This window comes from Mustela lutreola, chromosome 4 (genome assembly GCF_030435805.1).
Source record: "Mustela lutreola isolate mMusLut2 chromosome 4, mMusLut2.pri, whole genome shotgun sequence".
NCBI lineage: Eukaryota > Metazoa > Chordata > Mammalia > Carnivora > Mustelidae > Mustela > Mustela lutreola.
Window position 1 is genome coordinate 190,335,609 of NC_081293.1, and position 26,178 is coordinate 190,361,786.

A 26,178-nucleotide genomic window follows, 5' to 3' on the forward strand; every position below is an offset into this window, starting at 1 on the left:
AGGGTGTGGGCTTTGCTGTGGTTGTGTAGAGAAGCCTGTCTTTGGAGCATAGACTGGGAGTGAATTTCAGCTCCACTATTTGTCATTGCTGATAAGTTTTATATCTTTCTGACCTCTGTTTTCTGCTTGTAAAATAGAGGTGAGGGGCGCCTGGGTGGCTCAGTGGGTTAAGCCGCTGCCTTCGGCTCAGGTCATGATCTCAGGGTCCTGGGATCAAGTCCCACATCGGGCTCTCTGCTCAGCAGGGAGCCTGCTTCCCTCTCTCTCTCTGCCTGCCTCTCCATCTACTTGTGATTTCTCTCTGTCAATAAATAAATAAAATCTTTAAAAAAAAAAATAGAGGTGAATGATACCTGCATTTCAGGATTATAAAGATGATTATAAAGATGACAGCCTGGAAAATACCTGACATAGAGAAACCCCAAAATATTACCTATACTTACTACTCAGAGTCAGACTGTAGATGATACCATTTAGTCTTGTAAATGATGGAAGCCATTACAAGCTTGTGAGGCCTCAAAACCAATGGCCCCACTCATGGCGGCAGTTCTGCTGCTCTGCTCTCCCCACTCATGGCGGCAGTTCTGCTCTGCTCTCCGCCCATCTTTTACTTGACACTTCTCACTATGTCTGATTCCAGATTCGGCTGCAACTTAAGGGGATACGAGAAGCTAGTTAGATCGATGAAAACTCATTTTAGAAATCATTCTGTCACACCACCCAACTTGAAAATGGATTTGTTTACTTCTTCTGTGCAAGATATTTCCAGAGACAATTCTCTCTCCCACGCTGGTTGATGTATTGATTGTGACTTGTCAGCTTCACTCCCTGTTGGGTGACACGTTTCAGCATCACAATACCGCGCTGTGTAGTTCTACACTTTCGAAGAAGTGCTGTTTTCTGTGTAGGTGGACACTCTCACAGAAAATGGTGGACATTCTCACACAAAACATGAAAGACAGAGTGTGCCTTTACCTAAGAGGCAGTGAGGTCATAAAGACAACCCTGAAGGTGGAAGTCAGAATCCCTCATTGTGCCTGATCCCTTAAACATGGTCTGTATATGTCTGGTCAGATGAAGGGAACCCGCTCAGAGGCCCAAGTGACACTGCCAGTCACTGTGGTCCCTGCTTTAACAGATGTGAGTTCTTCCTTTCTTAGGTCCTATTTCTGTGTTGGTCATCATATTCACCCTTAGGAATGTGGTATCCTTTTTTTTTTTTTTTTAAATTTGAATATTTGGCATGTTGCTGTGATTCGTATCTAGACAGTGGAGCACTTCAGCTGCTCTCTGGGCACAGTTCTCCCTGTAATTTCCCCCAGTGTGAGCAGGTTCAATGAGTGAGGGTGACTGCCTAATCCTTCCTTATTAATGACAAGGTATTTCAAGACCTGCTTTATGTCGGACCTCTGAATATGAAGAATAATGTTTTTAGGGTTTGAATTCTATGAATCTTTAAGACACAAATTTTGACTTAAAACCATCAAAAGCGATCAAGGCGAGAGAGAAAAACAAAAGTGAACAAATATAAAAACCTCCAGAGAACAAAAGCCTGAGAAAACCAGTTTCCTCAGAGCCCACCCCCTTGAGGGGGGCAGGAGGATTTAGCTGAGAGAACTTCAGGGACTGAAAACCCACGTGGCAGGCCCCTCCCCCAGAAAACCAACCGGGAAAGGAAAAAAAAAAAAAGATGACAAGAGAACAACCACCACTACTTCATAGGACAATTTTTATCATTAATTCGATCCCACTATTCTGGCTCATTTTTTTTATACAGTTAATTTTTTATTATTATATAGATAATTTTTTAACCTCTTTACCATCACAGTGAGATGTCCAGTACATCAAATTCCATAATAACCTTCTAACCTGAACTTTTTGATACATACACCTGTGTTTTCCTTTTGAATTTCTATTTTTTAAATTTCTTCTTTTTAATTTTAGTTTAGTTTAGTTTATTCCTTTTTTAAATTTTTATTTTCGAATATTCATATAGAGTTAAACTTCAAGGTAATCCCCTTTCCCCAATCAATGCCACCCCTATAGATAAACCCAATTCTTAATCCCCCCTTATCTTAGGAAAGTTGAGTCCTTTAACAAAGATATCAAGATACATCCAGGAAGAATCAAAACAACCTTCCTCACCCACACTGAGAATTTACAACCACTCTCCCATCTTTTTCTTCCACCAGTATCTCTGTGTTTTGTGTGTGTCTGATAGTATATAAATCTTACCCTCAGGGTTCTTTTTGACGAGGTTCTTCCTTTATTTGCATATATATATATATATATATATGCAAATATATATATATATTTTCTCTTGTCATATACTTTTATCAGTCTTTTTGTTTGTCTGTGTCTGTTTGTATACTTCATAAATCTTACCTTGGGGCCCATTTGGGCTAAACCTTCTCTTTTATCTCACCTTTCTTTCCTGTCTCTCTCCCTCTCTCTCTTTTTTCTTTTCCTTTTCTTTTTCCACTCATTTGGGTGGGGAACCCTGCTTGCTCAGAAGCATTCCAGGGTGCACCTTGACTGCACCAAAGTCGATACACCTAGCTACACCCGTTCAGCCATCTCTCACCAAAATGACTAGGAGGAGGAATGTCCAACAGAAGAAAAATACAGAGGATGGACCTTCTGCAACAGAGCTAATGGCTATCAACATAGACAATATGTCGGAAAGAGAATTCAGGCTAACAATTATCCAAGCAATAGCTAGGTTGGAGAAAGCCATGGGTGACCAAACGGAATTGATTAGGGCCGAACTGAAAACGACCAGAGATCCTGTTTTCAATATTAGGGAAGAGCTGAAAGCTACCAGGGATGAGCTTCACAATGCTCTCAATGAGTTCCAATCTAATCTAAATTCTCTCAATGCTAGAGTAACTGAGACAGAAGATAGAATTAGTGATCTGGAGGACAAACAGAGAGAAAGGATCAGGAGGAAGCCTGGAACAAACAGCTTAGAAGCCACAAAAACAGAATCAGGGAAATAAATGATGCCATGAAACGTTCCAACGTCAGAATTATTGGAATCCCTGAAGGGGAGGAGAAAGAAAGAAGTCTAGAAGATATAGTGGAACAAGTTCTTCATGAAAATTTTCCAAATCTCGTGAATGGAACCAGCATTTATGTACTAGAGGCTGAAAGGTTTCCCCCCAAGATTACAGATTCTTGAAAGTCCTCGAGATACCTAATAGTAAGAATGAAGAATTATAATTGTAGGCAAAACCTCTTGAAAGCAGCTAGGACAAAGAAGATCCTTATGTACAGAGGAAAGCCCTTCAGAATAATGTCAGACCTGTCCACAGAGATCTGGCAAGCCAGAAAGGGCTGGCAAGATATATTCAGGGCACTGAATGAGAAGAACATGCAGCCAAGAATACTTTATCCAGCAAGACTGACATTCAAAATGGATGGAGGAATAAAGAGTTTCCAGGACCGGCAAGGCTTAAAAGACTATGCAACCACCAAGCCTATACTGCAGGAAATATTAAGGGGGCTTCTTTAAAGGAGGAAAAAGCCCAAGAATAGCATTGAACAGAAATATAGAGACAATCTACAGAAAGAAAGACTTCAAAGGTAACACGATGTCAATAAAAACGTATCTATCAATAATCACCCTCAATGTGAATGGCCTAAATGCGTCCATAAAATGGCACAGGGTTGCAGACTGGATAAAATGACAGGACCCATCCATATGTTGTCTACAAGAGACCCATTTTGAACCTAAAGATACACCCAGACTGAAAGTGAAGGGATGGAGAAGCATCTTTCATGCCAATGGGCCTCAAAAAAAGGCTGGGGTAGCGATTCTCATATCAGACAAATTAGATTTTAAACTAAAGACTGTAGTCAGAGATCCAGAAGGACACTACATCATTCTTAAAGGGACTACCCACCAAGATGATCTAACAATTGTAAATATCTATGCCCCCAATATGGGAGCAGCCAATTACATAAGAAAACTGTTAATCAAGATAAAGAGTCCTATTGATATGAATACACTAATCGTTGGAGATCTTAACATGCCTCTCTCAGAAATAGACAGATCATCGAAGTTAAAACACTGTCTGCATTTAGCACCCCAACAAGCCAGCTTCATGGTTGATCCCAGTCTGTGGCATGTTTGGCAGGAAGCACTGAACTGGGGGTCACATGAATCTGGAATGCAAGACTGACTCAAATCTGATGGAGATCAGGAGCTGTTTGGAAGAAGGGGACAGCAATGGGTTGAGGGAAGTTGTTGAAGCCTGAGGCTGTGGTAGGCTCAAGCGTATTCGATCCATGAGGAGCCCACCAAAAGTTGCCAGGATAGATACAGTAGCTAAGCTACATTAAGCTTATTGGGAAATGTGGTTCTAGTCCTTGGTTGTGTGACTCTCAACAAGGCACTTGGCCTACTGTACCTTGCTTATGCATAAAATGAAGGGGCCTGACGGACTACTGGTTCCATTTCTTTCTTTTTTTTTTTAACGTCATGGACACCACTTCTTAATATGTTTTTGCATAGTGAAATGTGTTTATTATAATTTATAAGCCTGGAATAGGGCCACTGTCTCCAAAACATAGTTGCATATCAGAATTACCTGTGGTGTTAAAAAAAAAAAAATCAGTTATCTAAACCTTCTCCCCAGAGATTCGGATTCACTTAGGTTGAGACAGCAAGAGAGTGCTGAACATCTGATTTAAACTTCTTGGCAAAATATTTTAATGCCCAGCTAGGGTTTATAGCAATCCTAACATAGGTAAATGTGTTATTTCTGTATTTTTTTTTTTTTTAATTGACAATTCTCCCTGGGACTCCGAAGGTAGCCAGTTGGTCAGGATGATCCAACAGTTACCTTCCATTGTAGAATTCACCAAATCTCACTGAAACTATAGTTTCTAAATATTGTTACCACTGTAAAAAAAAAAAAAAAGCCTCCGTAGAGATGTTCCGTTTGGAACTGGAGTCAGGAAATGTGCAAAATGAGCCTAGGTTATCATCTTAAAACAGAGAGCAAGAAAACTACCAAAGACGATCAGAAACCAACTTGGAGAGACTCCCCCTGGGTACATTTATCCTACCTCTCCTCTATGAACTCTGTCTTTATGATCCAAGTAATAGGTGAGGGGGAATTTCTCTCTATAGTAATATTTCATCCAGTATATAAAGTGGTAGAATTACAGTATCACTGTCACAACTAATGGAATAATGGACCTAAGAAATGCTCACCAATGGCTGTTAATATGAAAAAGGGAGAATTTGCTAGATCTTTTGTGTCTCCTGCTGGAAGACTGTATACCAGCTCTGTACCATTCTTGCTAAAATATCGAACCTGCATCTATCAAAACTCTAGATCTGATCATTAAATTTACAGGAAACATTAAGGCAGAGAAACATGTAAGTATATCCACAGATGCAATTAACAAAATCCAGATTATGGGGAAATCTATAGAACAAACCTATAGATTAAAAAAACCTAACTGGGGTGTCTGGGTGGCTCAGTCAGTTAAGCATCCAACTCTCTATTTTGGGTCAGGTCATGATCTCAGGTTTGTCAGATTGAGACCCTGTAGGCTCTGTTCTGGGCATGGAGCCTGTTTAGGATTCTCTCCTCCTCTGCCCCTCCTCCCACCCTGGGCTCGCTCTCTCTCTCTCTAAACAACAGGAAAAAAAAAGCGTAACAGACACAAACCAATTACACTATATAAATTTTCTTGCATCCTGATGAAAGTAGAACAAATTATAAAATATTTATCAGGCAATAAGAGAAATTTCAACATTGACTAGATATTTGATGATTGAGGAATCATTTTATTTATTTATTTATTTAAAGATTTTATTTATTCATTTGAGAGAGAGACAGTGAGAGAGAGAGCATGAGCGATGAGAAGGTCAGAGTGAGAAGCAGACCCCCCATGGAGCTGGGAGTCCGATGCGGGACTCGATCCCGGGACTCCGGGATCATGACCTGAGCCGAAGGCAGTCGTCCAACCAACTGAGCCACCCAGGCGTCCCTGAAGAATTATTTTAAAAATATTTTTGGTGTTCTAACAATATTTTGTTTAGCTTTCATGAAGTTTACTTTTTAATACTTAAATATTTAAAAAAAATTTTAAGCCGAAGATGTGGCATATATATACAATGGAATGTTACTCGGCCATCAGAAAGGTTGCATACCTACCATTTACATCGACATGGATGGAACTGGAGGGGATTATGCTGAGTGAAATAAGTCAATTAGAGAAAGATGATTATCATATGGTTTCACTCATAGGTGGAAAATAAACAGTGCAGAAGATGATAGGGTAAGGGACAGAAAGTGGAATGGGAAGTCATCAGAGTAGGAGAAAAACCGTGAGAGACTCCTAACTATAGGAAAAAAACAGGGTTGCTGGAGGGGAGATGGGTGCGGGGATGGGGCATTAACTGGGTGATGGGCATTAAGGAGGGCACATGATGTGATGAGTACCGGGTGTTATATGCATGTAACACTGGGTGTTATGTGCAACTGATAAATTATTGAATACTACATGTGAAACTAATAATATGTTGGCTAATTGAATTTAGATAAAAACAATAAAGGAATCTCTATATCTACATTGGGGGGCTCAAACTCACAACCCCAAGATCAAGAGTCACATGCTCTATCAACTGAGCCACACAGACTCCCCAGTACTTAGATATTTCCAGATAATAAGATATCTGAGATTTGCTTCAAGGTTAGGGAAAGAAGTAAATAGAATAAAGAAAAAATGAGATTGATCATGAGTTGATAATTTTTTAATCTTCCTGATGGGTATGTACATGATGGACTTGTCGTTATTCATTTTACTTATGTGATATTTAAGCTTGTCCATTAGGAAATTACTAGCTATGAATTCAATAAGACTTAAATATAATTTTTTTTTTCAGATGGCAAGAAGGAAGTTGAAAGATTTCACGACATTGGAGCTTATGCTCAGTGTTCTTCTGCTTATGGTATTTATCATCACTATTCCTCTGTTTGTGCTTTCAGCTAAAGAGTCTTCGGAATCAAAAGGTAACAAGGAACTCTAGCGTTCCCTCCCCATGTGTTGCTCTTACCAGAGCAGAAACCTCATAAATGGCAGGGATTTGATTCTCTCCTGTGCATTGTTGTGAGTGTATGTGGGGAGGGAGGGGGAAGTTATAAGTGTGTCGGTGAGCCCTTGATTGGAACTGTGAGAGCTCACTAGGTATTCACTGTAGGCCTAAGCCAATACTTTTATTTCCCAGTTAGCACAGTGCAGGATTTCACAGCTGATCCTTGAAATAAATTTGCTGAATTGCTTTGAATAATTCTCATTTCAATAACAATATTAACATTTATTAACCAATAACCCCTTATATGTAAGGCAATTGAATAAGTATATAATCAAAGTATTTAAGGCCAAAATTCTGTTTTTTAAAAAGTTAAAAACCATCAGAGTTATTTAATTAAACGTTTATTGAACTGTCTTACTCTAAAAGAGGGGCTGGATTGTGCCAAGTTATCCCTGGTTTCTTCTCTGGTATATCTAGGAACAGTTTCTATGAATCAGGTGATGAAGGGTAGGTCTGTGGCTAGAATCCTTCTCTTCTCCCAGTCCCTCTGTCCCAGCCCTGACAATTTCTCCTTTTGTGGGGAGTTACATCAAATAATCTCAAAGATTGTTTAACTCTTAAAGTTCCATGACTTTGGACATGGAACTAAAACCCTCGTTCAGAAAGTGGCACAAATGTGGGGCTCTCTTAATCTATCACTTTTGAACTGGAATAGTAATGAAAACTAATTAAAAGCCCCATTATTCTGTCTTCATGTCCTTGCAGAGTGACTTAAAGAAATCTCACTTCCTTACTTTAGAATTGAATCAATGTGTCTTTTATGTGACTGATTTTAAAATATGAAGCAAGGCCCTTGGGCAGATCCTAACTGCCAATTTTTACATTGGTGGCCTTCCTTTACATTTTTGCCATATGAGACTTTATATTACATGAGAACGTCATCACTCAGAAGTGTTCCTTGTTGAGGGAATGCCTGGTAGTGGAACAACTGGAATAGAGGTTATGATGGTTAGGGTGGTAACATCCACTAAAACATACACCATATGTGTTCTGTGCTCAGACATACTGTGAACCAGTTACTGGGGGTGGAAGTAAAGGACCAGGGAAGCTTGCAAACTTTTCTGTACAAAACCAGGTACTTAATATTTCAGATTTGGCAGACCATATGGTCTCTGTCGTAACTAACTAATTTTGCCACTGTAGCAGAAAAGCAGCTGTAGATAATACATTAAAAAGTGGATGTGTCTGTGTTCCAGCAATCAGACTGTGACCTGATTTGGCCCCTGGGCTATAATTTGCCTGACCCCTGGACTAGAGAAGAAGGTAGATTTGGTTCTTACCTTGGTGACCTTTTGATTTAATGGTGGAGCCACACTCCTTGCTCTTTTATGAACCATCTCAAAGGGGAGAGTGTTGGTGGTAGAAGGAGATGATGCAGTATACACAGAAGTAAATACAGTCAGCAAGAACAAAATGAGGCTTTCTAAAGTGAACATGTACTCTTCAAGGGCATCAGGGTGAAGACAGATCAGTAGTGGAGTTCATATACTTGGAGGTGTTGAGAACTATGACAATCATGTTAAATGCTTGTGATATTACATCTGATGGTCATTTTATGTTTGTGTTTGGGATTATCCCAGATCCTGGGACAACAGTTACACCAGATCCAAGTACCACCCCTGAATCTGCTGTGTGCCCAGTGGTAAATGAAGTGGAACGGATAAATTGTATCCCTGACCAGCCACCAACAAAGGTTTGAATTACAGATCTTGTTTCCATTTAAGAGTTTATGCTGTTGGATAGTTTTTGTTGTTGTTAATTTCTGTTCTGTTTGTTTGTTTCCTGTTTGTAAGTCTCAGAGAACTGTTTGCATTGCAACTATTGGTGTCTCATGCAAATGAATCCTGTATCCACCCTTGTGAGACCCTGCAGCTTTGGGAGAGAAGAGTGAGAGAATTCCCTTGGGGTGACAGATTAAATTAAATATGGATTTCTGATAAATCATGAGTACTTTTTTTAGCATAAGAATGTCGCATGCAAGATTTGGGACTGACTTCTATTAAAAATGGATTTGTCTTTTATCTGGCAACTGCTTGGTTACTCATTCTCTCTGACTGTTACTGCCTCTGTTTCTTGCCTTTTCTCTGTCTCTCTCCTTTCATGATTCCCAAAGGCTGTCTAGGATCTACAGTGAAAAGTAATACACGTACATAAAACATTATTTAAAATAAGGACAAAGTTTTAAGAGCCATGTTTTGTAAAAAAGAAGATAATAAATCCCAGACTAAAGATAGTGCAGGCATCTGGGTATTTACAGCAATATTTCTTGATCACCAACTGAAGTGCTCCTGAGTATTATTTTATTTATTTATTTATTTTTAGTGAAACAGTATTCATTTTTTTTGCACCACACCCAGTGCTCCATGCAATCCATGCCTCTCCAATACCCACCACCTGGTTCACCCAACCTCCCATCCCCCGCCCCTTCAAAATCCTCTGGTTGTTGTTCAGAGTCCATAGTCTCTCATGGTTCACCTCCCCTTCCAATTTCCCTCAACTCACTCTCCTCTCTAACTCCCCTTGCCCTCCATGCTGTTTGTTATGCTCCACAAATAAGTGAAACCATATGATAATTGAGTCTCTCTGCTTGACTTATTTCACTCAGCATAATCTCTTCCAGTCCCATCCATGTTGCTACAAAAGTTGGGTATTCATCCTTTCTGATGGAGGCATAATACTCCATAGTGTATATGGACCACATCTTCTTTATCCATTCGTCTGTTGAAGGTCATCTTGGTTCTTTCCACAGTTTGGTGACCATGGCCATTGCTGCTATAAACATTGGGGTACAGATGGCCCTTCTTTTCACTCCATCTGTATCTTTGGGGTAAATACCCAGTAGTGCAATTGCAGGGTCATAGAGAAGCTCTGTACTCGAGGAACTACAGAACACTTCTTCAAACCCCTCAGATTGAAGTGGCGGCGGGGTGGGAGGTCGGAGTACCATGTGGTGGGTATTATAGAGGGCACGGATTGCATGGAGCACTGGGTGTGGTGAAAAAATAATGATACCGTTGTGCTGAAAATAAATAAATTTTTTAAAAAAAGAACACTCCTGAACGAAATTGAAGACACAAAAAGATGGAAGACCATTCCATGCTCTTGGATTGGAAGAATAAACATTGTTAAAATATCTGTACTGCCTAGAGCAATCTATACTTTTAATGCCATTCTGATCAAAATTCCACCGGTATTTTTCAAAGAGCTGGAGCAAATAATCCAAAAATTTGTATGGAATCAGAAGAGACCGCGAATCACTAAGGAAATGTTGAAAAACAAAAATAAAACTGGGGGCATCACGTTACCTGATTTCAAGCTTTACTACAAAGCTGTGATCACCAAGACAGCATGGTACTGGCATAAAAACAGACACATAGATGAGTGGAACAGAGTAGAGAGCCCAGATATGAACCCTAGCTCTATGACAAAACAGGAAAAAATATACAGTGGAAAAAAGACAGTCTCTTCAATAAATGTGCTGGGAAAACTTGACAGTTATATGTAGAAGAATGAAACTTGATCATTCTCTTACACCGTACACAAAGATAAACTCAATGGATAAAAGACCTCAACGTGAGACAGGAATCCATCAGAATCCTAGAGGATAACATAGGCAGTAATCTCTTCGGTATCAGCCACAGCAACTTCTTTCAAGATACATCTCCAAAGGCCAAGAAACAAAAGCAAAAATGAACCTTTGGGACTTCATCAAAATCAAAAGCTTCTGCACAGCAAAGGAAACAGTCAAAAAAACAAAGAGGCAACCCACGGAATGGGAGAAGTTATTTGCAAATGACAGTACAGACAAAAGTTTTATATCCAGGATCTATAAAGAACTCCTCAAACTCAACACACACAAAACGGACAGTCATATTAAAAAATGGGCAGAAGATATGAACAGACACTTCACCAATGAAGACATACAAATGGCTATCAGACACATGAAAAAATGTTCATCATCACTAGCCATCAGGGAGATTCAAATTAAAACCACTTTGAGATGCCACCTTACACCACTTAGAATGGCCAAAATTAGCAAGACAGGAAACAACATGTGTTGGAGGGGATGTGGAGAAAGGGGAGCCCTCTTACACTGTTGGTGGAAATGCAAGTTGGTGCAGCCACTTTGGAGAACAGTGTGGAGATTCCTCAAGAAACTAAAAACAGAGCTTCCCTATGACCCTGCAATTGCTGCTGAGTACTATAATTGTGAAGTTAATTACACACACAGTGTATCAGTCACCTTTCACACTGAGAATGAATGAAAACAAAATGCAGCCTTTTGAGTGAAGTCCATTGATATGAAATGGCAGATTTATATCAGACACAGATATGATGCTTGCTGCACGTGATACCCAGGCATGTGGCACGCTCACATTTATCTCTCTAGCCATCCTATCGTAAGCTGGCTGGGATATCTGTGGTGTTCTTGAGAACTGCTGTTTTGGTTTGTCTGAAGGTCCTAATACCAAAAGACATTTTATTTTTCTTTTCTGTTTTTTTTTTTTTCTTTTATACTACTGGAGGCTTTAAGTCCCAAATCAAGATGTTGGCAAGGTTGATTCCTTTTGAGCACTGTTAGGTAGAAGCTGTTCCTGCTTCTCTCCTAGTGTCTGGTGGTAGCAGTCAGTCCTTCACATTCCTTGGCTTATAGCTGCATCACTCCAGTTTCTGTCTGCGTCTTCACATGGCTTCTCCCTGTGTGTGTGTGTCTGTGTTCAAATTTCCCATTTGAATAAGGATACTTGGCATATTGGATTAAAGGCTTACCCTATTTCAGTGTGACCTCATCTTAACTGATTACTTCTGCAATCATCCTAATTCCAAATAAGATCAAAAAATGAGGTATAAAGATTAAGACTTCAATGTGTCTTTTCTGAGGACATAATTCAGTCCAATTCATGGAGAGGGGAACTGTGGAAAGTGGGAATTGTTACAACTTGAGTCTTTGATGTTGACTGACTGGGCGTAGATGCCGAGTCAATGAGAACCAATGCAGCTAAGAGAGAACAGATGAAATCAGCTATAAGATATGATGGACTAGGGTTGGAAGTGGGAAGTTAAGGCAGAGAAGGGAACCAGAGCCAGATAAGTAGCTTGACATAGAGAAGATGCCCAAGACTGCAGCAGAGTTATGGGATAAAACTAATCAGGAAGTCCAGATGCTGTCCTGAGGGTGAGAAAGATCCAATCTCTGGATAGAGATGGGTAGTTAAGGATCAGGAAATCTCCTGGACAGGAAATTCAGTGCCATGACTAACTGTTCTGGCACCAAGGGCAGCAGCCTGCAGAGCAAGTCTGCTAAGGTAAGAAATAATTCCAGTTAGACCAACATACCTTACCAAGGTGATTGTAGTGTTCAATTCCCTTTATTTGGCGTCCTACCCTGACTGAAATGAACTTGACCTCTTAGAATAGTGAACAGAGTTAGAGTTGCCTACTGGGAGTAGGAAGAAACAAGATTGAAAAGAAAAGGTGGATTTAAATAGTAGAAGACCTGGGAAGTCACGTAGAGAAAGCTGCTTTTTGATGTGATATACAGAAGCTAGGAGCAACGATTTAAGGCTGAATGGAATCATGTACTGAGAAACAAAGAAAAGAGAACATCAAAACAGGACTAAAGGAAAAAGAAGGTATCAGGGAGAAAGAAAAAAAAGCAGAGTATGGGGCCAAATGTCAAAGTTCAGCATTTGGGGTGATAGGTTCAATTAAACTAAATATTTTTCTTCTCATAAATTCTTGTAGAGGAGATAAACCAAGTAAATAAATAACTGGAATATGAAAAAGTCTAAGATACAAAAAGAAATATGTTGGAGATCACAGAGAAGAAAGTATTATCAAGGGGAAGGTGACAGTATGGAATTAAACATAAGGAGGATTTTGACACAGATGGGAGGAATGAAAAGTGAATTCAAAATAGAATGGATGAGGAAATTGTGGGGCACACACATGACATATCAAATGGTCCCATATGGCCAAGATATGGGGTGGGTGCCAGAGAGAAGATAATGCCTGAGATGGCAAGGTAAATTAGAGCTGGATGAGAGAGAACCATTAATGTTCTGCTTTGTTGATAGGAAAGGGAAGCTGTGGTCTAGATACGCTTCATGTAAGCAGGATGTTTGGCACGCTAGGTTTGCAGAAGGTTGATCCACACCCGTTCCCTAGCCCCTGTCGCAGTGTACTAGGAACCTTGTTGCTTAGAAGCACAGCTAGATGGCTAATGCATCCTAAGTTCACTCTACTACAACACCTCATCTTGATATTGATTATTGAACTTCAGATGTCATTATTGGCTCAGCAGTGTTTCTTTGGGGTTTTATTGTAAGACCTTTCATAAATTCTGTGGTATCAAGATTATGGTTCAATAAATGAACTTTGACTCTTTTCGTATGTTGTACCAACTGCATTAAACTATGACCTTGGCATTCATTCATTGACCTGTTCCTCTTTAGCTCAGCCAGAGAGAAATGCTCTGGGAGTACTTTCAGTGGCCTGTTTTTTCACAGAAGTTATGGCTTGGGCATTTTGGTGCATGTTTCAAGTATCCTGGCTGTTATATGCTTCCCCAGACTATTGTCGAGAGGCTGAGTCTATGGATGATGATGTATTTATATAATGTGCATGTTAAAGGGAAGTACATGGATGTGTGGAGTAGAGTAGTGGGAAGAAATTATGAATATGATTCCTGGCTAGTGGAATGTTCCAGTGTTGAGGCCATTACATCACTCCCCTCTCTCTCTCTCCTCCATGATTACTTATAAAGAACTAACAGTATAAATTCCCCTTCAGATAATTCTTTGTTGTAGATCCCACTGTTTTTAACTCCCAATAATGAGAAGGGGTCCTATGAATTTGCCAAACCACGTGGTATACTCTTAGAGACATCTTGGGAGAGAATGAGCTCCAAGGGTCTCTTCGATGAATCTCAGGACAGAAAAAAAAGGGTGACTCAGTTATCAAAATCTCTAGCCTGATCTTTAGTTTTGGGTTGGCAGCTGTTTGCAGGGCATCTCCCTTGGGCGTTTTTTCATGAACACCTCGCCTGAACTCATCACTCCTCATCAATTCTGTTTGCCCTCCTCAACCATCAGATTTTGTTCATACTCCTGTTATGCTTCTCATCTCCGTAGCAGGACAGCAGAACTCTTGCCTGGCTCTTCCTTCAAGCCTTTTGAACAATATTTCATGTGTTTTAAACACTTTCCTTGACAGTGTTTCCCAGAATAAGCACTTAATTTCCCTTCATACCTGGTCATGCTGGCCCTTCCCCACCGCACACGTGGCTTATTCCCATAGACTTCCAGCACCTCTTCTGAATTCCATCTCTCCCCTACCTGTGCCATTACACACAGGATTGAAACTGCCCTCTTGAATATCCTACTCTTTTTATATTGCTACCCAGCTGGAGTACTTACAGCCTTCCTTACTGTTTATTGTGTTGAGTTCAAATGCTCAGTGTGTCATCTTAGACCCTTTTTAACCTTTGTGCCTCTCAAGCTGCACATAGGTCATTCTCCCATGCAGATTTTAGAGACAGCTCTCACACTTACCCAAAACCTGTCCATTCTGAAAGACCATATCACTTTCTACTTCCTTGTGAGACCTTCTGCCCATAATCCCAGCACCTTTTACCCATAATCCCAGAGTTGAAAGATCCTGTTGATGGCTGGGAGCAGAAAGATGTAGTCAATTCCAGATACTCAGCTAAGGAAAGAGCTGGTAGACAGTAATTTTAAGCTCATTGATTTTCAGGATAAAATGTATTGTATGTTGGCTAGCTGAACATAAAAAATGAGCGTATTGTATAAACAAAGAAGAGCAGGTTTACATGCTTAAAATAAACTGGCATATCCTAACTATCTTGTAGAATGGGTAAGCTGAGAACAGTTTACAGTAAGTCCTACAGTTAACAATAGTACTAATGATAATCTTTATGATGATGTTTGAGAAGTTACCGTCTTTTTTATTCAGAAGTTGTGTCATATTTTATAGCAGGCATACTCAGTAATTATCTATTTATTGTTTATTTATTGGCTTGTTTTATATTCTGCAAATTCCATTTTCTTATCAATAAGTGTTTAATGGCTCAAGATTTATGAATATCAGCCAGCAAACTGCATTTTGTGGAGATCGTTAAGAGTCCCCACCTTCAAAATTACTCTGTGTTTACACAGCATTAGTTAAGAGCCATTATGTGGTGCCAGGAAGAGCAGTGAGCTGTCAGGTCCTGTGTACAGACTTAAGTTTAATGCTCTATGCCTTGAACTGAGAGTGTAGCCCTTGGGCAGTAGGATGTTAGGGGAGCCACAGTACAGGTTCTAGTCCTGGCTTTGCTTCTGAAAAACTCTGTGACTTGATCATGAAGTCTTGTTTCCTTGCAGACTATCAAATCTTTGTCCGTGAAATGAAGCAGTGTTCTCAGGCCAGTCTGTCTATTAAATGCCTACCAAGCATGAGCCAGGAGCTGTACTACTGCTCTCTGTTTCATATGATTAGTAACCATGAAAGTACTGGCCGATGACATGTGATAATTGACCTGATACATTTTCCCCGAAGGTCTTATTTTGTGTTTTCCATTTGTTCTGTTTTGCTATGTGCTGCTCCCTGCTTGTCCTCCACTCTATGCCCATAACTATGTCTTCTTTCCTTTTTTTTTTTTTTTTAATTTTCTTTTGCTTTGAGGATTTTTTCCCCTGGAGTTTTTAATACTGTATTGGAAGTTACATCGGCTATATTACTTCAGCAATTCCTCTTAAATTTAAATTCTCAGATGAACTTAAAAGGACATTTGTGTCTTGGCTCTAATTCTTCTCTATATGTGCCTTCAGTCCTATTCACATCATCATTTTGTACAGCTTTTCTTTACGACGATTTTCCTAGGTTTCACATCCTTTTTACTCTCCTGTTTATGTGCACCAAGCTTCTCTTTCCACTCCTCGTGACTGCTTAGGGCCACTGCAAGAACTGGCATTTTCAAGTTAGCCAACAGAGAACATTCACTTTTCTGGCTTCTTTGAGCACTCTTTGATCTTTGCCCCTTCCATTCCAATGAAGAAATTATTAACCTCTGGGCAGTGTGCAGAAACCATTCTGTTTAACACCCTTTTTAACACCTTTCTCTTTGCCTGATGTACTGAGGTTTCAACTGAGTAGGTTTTGCATGGAGCACTGGGTGTGGTGCAAAAACAATGAATACTGTTACACTGAAAAAATAAATAAAATAAAAAAAATAAATAAAAGGAAAAAAAAACCCACAAAACCCTGCTAATTGGAATTCATGGTGCAGTCGGATCCCACAGCCATATCATCCACAGATGGGCACGGTTTTTTCATCTTTAAATTAGTATTCATGTAAAAATAAGCATGTGATTAGATCCAATGGTTCATAAACCTAAACCATTTCTTTGTCTTATCATTTGCAAAGCATGGCCGTGTCCTCCTGAAAATATGCTTAAACAGAAATTGAACCCAGAGTATAGGAAAAAGACAGTAGATAGCAAGAGAACTAAGTTTTGGTGCTTGCCTTCCCAGTAGCTCACTGAGCAAGCTTGGCAGGTAACTGCACCTCTGTGAACTTCTGCCTGTCTCAGGTGCTTCATCTGTAAAATATATAGCAGGATGTAGTAGTTATTTATTGCTTTGTGACAGATGATGCCAAAACTTCATGGCTTAACACAATGAACGTAATTTTTTTATTATGGTAACAAATCTGACTTTGACATAGCTGGATGCTTTTGGCTCAAAGTCTTTTAGAAAACTGAGGTTGAAGCGTCTTCTGGGACTGGGTGTGATCACTTTCAGGCTCATTCATGGGATTGTTGGCAGGATTGAGATCCTCCAGGATTGTTGGATGAGAGTCTCTGTTCCTAGAAGGCCATTGGCTGGAGACCTCCCTTAGTCCTTTGCCATGTGCTTCAGAAGAGCAAGGGAAAGAGAGCAAGCCAGACAGGAGACATAATCTTTCTGTAATCTAATCTTAGAAGCAGCATCCCATTATTTTTGCTTTATTCTGTTCATTACAAGTCACTAGGTCTAGTCCACATTCAAGAGGGAGAGGTTTCTTTGTACTTTTTTGTAGTTAGCCTGGTGCTCCTCCCAAATAAATTAGTTGACGTGAGAGAGGGATTGTATTCATTTTAGTCTCCACTTGATTCTGTTGTTAATTGTGGCATAAAGTGGACACCTTTCTTAACTAAAAATTAGAATCTCTTTGAGTTTCAAGGAACAATTACTTCCTGCTTTGGGAGAAGTTGAGAGACTACGTATGTATGTATGTATATATCTATCACGTATATGTAACACACACATAATAGACATATTTATAAGTCAAAAATGATTTGATCTCAAAGTTTCTGAATAAAGCAAAGTCATTTTTTTTTTTTTTAAACCAAACCAATATAAGTGAAGCTGCTTTTGTAATTTTGAGATTCTGGTGGTATAACTATACTGAAGTTTAAGATATTTAAACAAAGTTACCAGTTTTATTGTGAAGGCAGATGTGGGACTGCACTGTGGTCCCTTTATTATTACAAAATAATAATAACAGGGTAGGGCATTGGCAGAAAAATTAATTTTGAGTACAAGCTGTGAATTGACTGAGATACAGCATAATTTCTCTAAATATCATTATAAAATGAGGTTAATGATACCATAAGCTCAAAATACATTTTTAAATGATAATGTTGTACAAATGCATGAAATTATTTGACTAATCTCTTATTTCAGGCCACATGTGATCAGCGTGGGTGCTGCTGGAGACCTCAGGGGACCATAAGTGTGCCCTGGTGCTACTATTCTAGAAGTCATGGTTATCAAATGGAGGGTGACCTTGTCACAACAAATGAAGGTAAGCCAGACAATGAGATGGGAGCTCCAGACCTTCTATTTGCTACAGAGGAAAGCCTTAGCGGCCTGCAGAGTATCACCCTGCACAGCCACACTACCGTCTGTGACAGAAGGTGGGCACTGCTCTTAAGCAACGGCTGGGATCTATTTTGGCATCAAGGGAAAAAAAATCCAATCTTGGCAGTTAGGCTACATGGTCTATTCCTAGCTCTACTTTATGTCCCTTAGTAACCTTGTCCAATCATCGTGACATCTTTGATCCCCAAGTTTCAAACTTTTAAAGAGAGGGATTTGGACTCAGTAACCTCTGAAACTACTCATAACTAATACGATGTGATTTTGATGATATGGAAACAATTCCAATTTCATCAACATTTTATGAAAGTTAGCTCATCAATATCAGTGTTCATAAACCAAATGTCTCTTCTCATTTCTCCCACCCCAAAATGCAGAGGATAATAATGAACCTTCTGAGAGATAACAGAGGGTGACTACTTTGGGGAAGCTCTTAGCATAAAGGAAGAGACTTGCTTCCTCTCTAAGGGTCTTGGCCCGTGGCCTTTTCTAATACAGTCTCAGTTCTCACCTGGTGTACCATGGAACCCAGAAGATGGCATCAGCATATATGATCACCTGCAATGTAACATGAAAATAACTGAGAAGGAATGATACAGAGATAGAGATATATCTAGATATCTCTATCTCTATATCCATATAGATCTCTCTCTCTCTTTCTATCTATATATCTATATATATCAAAGGATAAGAGTGTAAGGGGTATGTGATTAACATAGAATGGCTGATGGACTGTTGGAATGAGAATTAGGCCTTTGCGGGGAGGTTTCAAGCTGATTTTTTAAACGAGAAGCATGGGTAAGGTAGTGCCTGTGCCTCGCTTCACACACTGCCCCACGGTAGTGTTTGATGGGAGACATTGCTCCTCCCTTCTTTTGAGAAATAAAGGCTCTTCACAACCCCTTTGACATAAATATGGCTACTTCTTGGGAGTTTACACAGCCGGCTATGTAAACCTTTTTCCCTCTACATACTAGGATTCACAGCCCAGTTGAAAAGGTTGCCTTCCCCATCCCTATTTGGAAATGATGTCAACAATGTCCTTCTCACAGCGGAATACCAGACGTCCAATCGTTTCCACTTTAAGGTTGTGGTTTGTTTATTCTTTAAGAATCTTTTTGAAAAGTGCTTGTTCTCTCCCTGATGGCTGATGCAGTTACTACAAGACTGACAGTATTGCTAATGGAAGCATTTTTCTCTACTGAAATTTAATTCGTAGTACCTATATGTTGAGTCGTCTGTAGCCTTCCTTCAGTGTGATAACTTCCTGAATGTAGATTTTGAGTCAACTAGTGAAATCTGATTTTCATTTACTTGTCCCTAATACCATGTGAAATGTAGTTAGGAGGGAAAAGAAAAAGAATGATTACAGCTGTGAAAAGTCTAGAGCTAGTCCATCTCTGTAGACTTACAATGTCTATTTCTACCAAAAGACTAACTTCTGCCCAGGTGTTAAACATTTGAATTTGGTAATATAATGGATAAATTTACCTCAGACATCATGCCATTTGGGTCAGTGCCTGAGTTCAGTACCATGAGCAGAGTCACTGGGAAACACTGCTGTGGGTAGGGAGGTTTCTATTTTGAAAATACTGAGGAGCTTTCTTTCCCTTCATGTCCCGGGCAGCTAACTGACCAGAGCAAGGACAGGTATGAAGTACCTCATGAACATGTGCAACCTTTCAAAGGAAGTGCTGCTTCTCCCTTGACCTATGAAGTTACGGTCTCCCAACAGCCATTTAGCATCAAAGTGATCAGAAGAAGTAATAACCGTGTTTTGTAAGTTTTAAAAACCTGTCTGGGGATCCGAGTAGGAAGGACATGGGGAGGGAGGTCTGCAAGCCTGAGGAAGGGTGCATGCATTGCAACAATGTTCCTGAAGGTTGTGAGCCCACTTTTGGTGACAGGACTCTTCGAATGTGTACTTTCTTCCACCTTCCTCTTTCCTCCTCCTGCTGCTGCTGCTTCTGCTGTCATAGTTATTACTAAGCATTTATTAGAGGCCAGGCACTGGGCTGGGCCATTTTTTTCCCCTTCATTTTTATTACTGTGTCATCATTTTTTTTCCTCTTTATTTTTCCATTCCTCCATCCATGTATCCACCAGTAACTATTTATGGAACATCTATTATAACGTAAGAGTAATATTTTGGCAGTATCATAGGGTCTCTAAGGGAAAAAGAATTCCTGATCTCTTAGTGTCTATGGGAGGGCAAATGGGGCCAGTTAAACAGGGGATAGGAGTCATTAAGATGTAAGGGACACTTTTCTAAAGGTGTGTCCTCTCCACTCTACTTGCCCACCTGTCCCTGAATTTTGCACCGGCGTCTAGGTTGGACTCAGGCATTGGACCCCTCATATTTGCCGATCAGTTCCTGCAGCTCTCCATGCGACTGCCCAGTGCTAACGTGTATGGTCTGGGAGAACAGGTGCACCAACAGTACCGGCATGATATGAATTGGAAGACTTGGGCCATGTTTGCCAGGGACACAACCCCCAATGGGGTAAGCTTTTAGGATGGGCCCCCCTGCACTACTGGTCAGCCTCATTTCTGAAGATGACTCCAAGTAGTATAGAATAATAGTTAAGAGTGAGATTCTAGGGTGAGGCTATTTATGTTTGAATTCTAACACTGATACTCACCAGTTCTGTGGTGCTGGGTGAGTTACCTCTATGTGTCTCCAGTTTCTCATCTATAAAACAAGGGGAATATACTTCCCTCATAGGACTGTGAAGGGAATTAGAAGAATTTATCTACACAGAGTCTCTAGAAGAGTGTCTGCCAAATAGAAAGGGCTCAATAAATGCCAACTACTCTTCATTTTATTTTCCTTTTGAACTAACTAGTTGTGGAGAAGACATTACTAATATTGACTCTGCACAATAGGTGGGTTATTATCTCCATATATTTTAGGTTGGGCTTTATAGATGACCAATTTATACTAGGTTCGTCAGTAAAATAGGATAAAATATCAACAAAAATACTGTCTTGCTCATTCCCATATGAATAGTGTTTGGGGCAGTGAAAGAATAAAAGACATAGAGTTTTGTTGTTGTTTTGTTTGATTTTGTTTTTGTTTTCATTTTTATTTTGCTTTGACTGTGGAAATCCAAATCAGAGATACTTTGTAGGCTCAGCAATATTACCTACAGATATGTTCAGCCACTTGCCTAATTAAGAAGAATGAGTTTCCGAATAAAGGAGATCATTGAATTATGTATTAAGTGATCCTTTTAATATATGGTCTGTATTTATTAAAAGAACCCTAAAAATTAAGTATAATTGATTCCATTCAACAGGTGAGAAACTGAGGCTCAGAAGTAGCCCAATGTTTAAAAGTAAGTTTGGAATAGCAGAGATAGGATCTAACCCCTGGCCTGAGTAATGTAAAGCCCATGTTCCTCACTCTACCATATGCCTATCAGAAAGACAGGAAATTGGAGTCCGAGCAGCTCTCCTGGGTATCATTTAATAAGGAGCCTGAGATCTTTGATATTCAAATGGGCATCACTATGGGAGAAATGTATTAGAATTCAAATCCACATTTAACTATCATTCATATATAATTTCTGTGCACACCAAATTTTGAGAAATGCTGTTCTAGAGTAGTGATTTCAGACATGACTACTCATTGGAATCACCTGGAGAAATTTAACAAAATATCAATGCCTGCTTCTACCCCCAGGAATTCTGTTCTAATTGGACTGGGATGAAGCCCCAGGTTGAGAACTACTGTTCTAAAGTGTTAGAAGTTCAGCTCACGTTCTAAAGTCTAGACTTTAGTGAGACTAGAAGACCAAGATATCTTGAGTAGAGCTCCCTCTAGTTGCACATTAGAAAGATGTCTGATTCATATTAAGGCTTGATGGAGCTTTTGCAGATGGAATTAGGTTAAGCCTCTTTGAGAGAAGAGATTTTTTGAACTATGCTTTCAAAATTCTTGTTCTCCTACATTTTGACAGGTATCCCAAGCTCTCACATTTCTACTAGATAAATAGTCATAACTGACTCAATTCAGTAAGAGAACACTAATTCACTTGGTTGACATCAACCAAATCTAGACTTGATATATTAAGGATTGATCTGTGTCTTCTGACCATGAGTTCCCTGTCAGTTACTCACACAACTAACATTTCTAGTCATTTGGGGTTTAAATTATTAGATGGTAAGTTTTCTATTATTTTCTTTCTGCAGGATGGAACTAATTTATATGGTACACAGACATTCTTCCTGTGTCTTGAAGATGCTAGTGGATTGTCTTTTGGAGTGTTTCTGATGAACAGCAATGCCATGGGTAAAAGACAAAAGGAATATTCATAAAAATGCATAAGAGCAATTTTCAGCACAATGAGAAATGGAATGGAGCCCTTGAGGAATGGCTGAGCCATAGCTCAGGGACTCGCATGTTCTTTGATTGTCCCATCCCTAGTTCATTACCTGTTGTTATATGGTAACCATATATAGGCTTTCTCTCCTAACTTATGATTTTCCTGAATCATAGCTCAGATTCAGCTAAACCAAGCAATGAATATTTCATTCAGACAATATAGTGGTAGCAAGGCAAAGTGGAGTGGCAAGGGTCATGCCCTACAAGATCAGTTTGTTTAAGACCAAACAGTGTAACATCAGAGGATTCCAGAAAGTAGGTAACTTCCCCATCTTGAAGGTTTAGATTGAATCAATGATTCTCTACTTTTTTTTTGCTTGCATCAGTAACTAATGGATCTCAGTGGCAGTCAGTCAATCACCACAGGAGAAGAGGAGATGTATTAGAATCTCCCAGGGTTGATGCGATATTGATCCCTACTTCTCAACTGAGAATCAATGGACTAGATCAGAGGTGCTCAAAGCATGGCCCACGGATAGTTCACAAACTGTTTCAGGTCTATAGTAAGATGATTATAGTATTGAAAAGTAAACATTGCTGTGGCATCCAAGTGCATTCATGAACCCTTGTTCATGAACAACCCTGTGTGAGTTATTCTTATGAACAAAGAATACATTTCAGTAAATCCTGAAGCTTTTTATTCCTAAATGCAAACTAAGGCAATGGGGAAACTTCACCTCTGAGAATTGTGATTGGGTCTTAGGGGGATTTGGAGTTTATAATATAATCTCTGACCTTTTTTTTTTTAAGCTTGGCTTTTGCGTGAGTGAGATTCACTGAGGCTGGTGACTCAGTTTGTCCAATGGGTTACATTCCTGCAACGATGATGGGGTGTGAGGCGAGAGCAACAAGTTCTGTAGTTGTGAAGGTCAAGAAGAAACAGTTTTCTTCTGCCTTCGCCAATCCAGTATTTGGGGGCCTGTGAGTCAAATTGACAAGAGATAGCTTAGCAGGAGAAAAGACAGGTTATTTCCATGTGCAGCGTGGGTACACAGGAGAGTGCTCAGGGAAGAGTAACTTCTCAGAGGGGTGGTTAGGATTTGGGGCTTATATTCCAGCTATGCAAATGAGAGGGAGATAAGAGTACTCATGGGAAAACACATGACTTTTTGGAAAGATAAATGAGCCCTTTGGAGAACAGTTGGGGGGTAGGATATTCTTGTAACAATGTCTGTTTGGCGATGGTGCCAATGTATTGTCTCGGAGAAGATTCTAGTTGCTCTGGGGGTGGGAATTTATGACAACTGAGTTCTTTTGGGAAGTCCTGCTTTTTGTTGATAAGAGATTTCAGAAGCTCAAATGTCTTCTGCTTAAAATAACTTCTGTGCTACAGTGACTTAGTCTGGACCCCTTTGTGAAACTATTTTTCATGAAAGCCTGAGTCCTGACATGGGAATGAAAACGCTCAAGTCACCAGTGACCAAAGTCAGTCATGGAACAAATGCTCTACCTTTCATGTGCCGTGATCATCAGAATGTCTCCCTTTGTATACAAAATTTGAGGTGTTAGATTTACTTTCTTAATATTCAGGTGATTGGCGATCCTCCAGTCTAAAACTCTGCATTCATTACTCTAGAGTAAATTCTAATTTTTACTTTTTTTCCACTTCTAAATCTTGCAAGAGGTTGCCCTCCAGCCCACCCCAGCTGTCACTTACCGCACCATCGGGGGCATTCTCGACTTCTATGTGTTTTTGGGAAACACTCCAGAGCAAGTTGTTCAAGAGTATCTAGAGGTAAACTTACGATACCATGACTACAACTGAGGAAATAAATCCCAAGAAGCACAAAGAGAAGTAAATTTAATATGCAGATGTGAGGCACAAAAGTCTGCTGTTATAAGCAGCTATTATAAATCTGCTACTACAATCACTCCTACTCTCAATGATTTATAAAGGGGCTAGGAAAATAGACTAACATTCCTACATTCATGAAATGGTGTGTTGGAAATTAGAGTAGATCATGTGCCCCCAAATCAGTGCTTACAACATTTTGTTAAAAATTGATATTTGCAAGGTGCCTGGGTGGCTCAGTGGATTAAAGCCTCTGCATTCAGCTCAGGTCATGAGCTGAAGGCAGGGTCCTGGGGTCCTGGGATCGAGCCCCACATCAGGCTTTCTGCTTATCAGGGAGCCTGCTTCCCCTTTCTCTCTGCCTGCCTCTCTGCCTACTTGTGATTTTGTCAAATAAATAAATACAATCTTTAAAAAAATCAAGTGTTTGCTAACTTTCATTTCACATACTTCTTTCAGCTCATTGGACGGCCAGTCCTTCCCTCATACTGGGCACTTGGATTCCATCTCAGTCGTTATGATTATGGAACACTGGAAAGCTTGAAGGAAGTCATGGAGAGAAACCGTGCGGCAGGGCTCCCTTACGTGAGTAAGGCTTTAAGTCAACTCCGGAAATAAACGAATTCCCTTGGGGAGTAAGAACAACTGCTTATAATTTCTCTGCCCGAGTTATTTTTTAAGTATCTATAATAAAAAAGATTTTTATATATTCAGAATGCTAGACTTTCTTGCTGCACTGGCCATTCCTTTAAGGAACTAGTTGTTTTTTGTTTGTTGTTGTTTTTTTTTTTAATAGCAAATGATACTTAGAGACCACAATTTTGGGGTTAGGAATACAGTCTGTTTGTGTCTGTTTTTCTTAGAACATTTTATTAGTAAAATTTTCTTATGCTATTGTATTGACTACATTTATATAATGTGTTTTTACTTGAGTTCTCAAAGCACTTCTTTCCCTAGTTTAAGTGAGCAAAACCATATAGTATGTACATTTAAAAATATAATATTTTAATATTTTGAATGGCTAAGTTTGAACATGTCTCTTCTGTCTTGGAGCATGAGGCCTTTCAGTAGGTACAAAGGAAAAAGCCCAGTCATCTCTAGAATAATCCTCTTCTCTTCCCCACACCTTTCCATTGGAGGCAGGCACATAGGTCCTAGAGCAAGTGTCAGTTTCATGCAGGTAGAATTAGGAAAAAACAAATGCCAAAGAACACTGGAGTTAGAAGAGAAGCAACAAAACAAAACACGAGGAGTAAAATGCAGGAGATGTAGGACAGACTGTCTCTTCTCCCCTTCCGTTTGTGGATGGGCTAGGATTTAGGTAGAGATACATATATTTTTTAATTATGTTCAGTTAGCATATAGTACATCAGCAGTTTTTGATGTTGTGTTCAACGATTCATTAGTTGCTTATAAACCCATCACATCACATGGCGGCCTCATTACTGGTCACCCAGTTACACCACCTGTTTTTGATAGCCTTAGTGATTTGCTGTGATTGGTGTGGTTTATTTGTTAGATTGGTTTTGAGTGACGGAGGGGGCCGGTTGACAAGGCCAGGTGATGCAGTTAACCTGGTTCCAGGGCTGAGGGTCAGGCCTTAGGGACACAACGGGTCTTCTGTTTTTGAAATTGCTATTGGAAAACAAGCACTTAGATGCTAGGGACTGATCAAGAACCTGGCTTCGAGCCCGGCATGCAGTCAGCGTGTATGGTGGATAATAACAGTGATGATTTGACTGAGTCATTTGAACAGGGAATGTCCCGCGAGCTGAATTGTGGAGTTTGTGTATGCTTTCAGGATGTCCAGCATGCTGATATTGATTACATGGATGCGAGGAAGGACTTCACTTACGACCCAGTCAATTTTAAAGGCTTCCCTGAGTTTGTTGAAGAGTTACACAGTAACAGTCAGAAGCTGGTCATCATCGTGGTACGGGCCATCCTCTTTTCCCCCTGGAT

The 26,178-nt window shown here is 39.8% G+C and overlaps 1 protein-coding gene across 4 annotated transcripts in view; it reads left to right on the forward strand.

The window, feature by feature from the left end:
* The window catches only part of MGAM (maltase-glucoamylase), a 96,080-nt gene that overhangs the window by 20,065 nt on the left and 49,837 nt on the right, over window positions 1–26,178 (forward strand). For all 4 annotated transcript variants that reach the window (XM_059172074.1, XM_059172073.1, XM_059172075.1 and 1 more), the window contains 10 exons: window positions 6,905–7,031; window positions 8,695–8,807; window positions 17,843–17,963; window positions 19,015–19,124; window positions 19,665–19,816; window positions 20,369–20,540; window positions 22,232–22,331; window positions 24,047–24,159; window positions 24,676–24,801; window positions 26,018–26,149. In XM_059172074.1, the coding sequence (XP_059028057.1) occupies window positions 6,905–7,031; window positions 8,695–8,807; window positions 17,843–17,963; window positions 19,015–19,124; window positions 19,665–19,816; window positions 20,369–20,540; window positions 22,232–22,331; window positions 24,047–24,159; window positions 24,676–24,801; window positions 26,018–26,149 (1,266 nt within the window). The remainder of the gene's footprint in view (window positions 1–6,904; window positions 7,032–8,694; window positions 8,808–17,842; window positions 17,964–19,014; window positions 19,125–19,664; window positions 19,817–20,368; window positions 20,541–22,231; window positions 22,332–24,046; window positions 24,160–24,675; window positions 24,802–26,017; window positions 26,150–26,178) is intronic.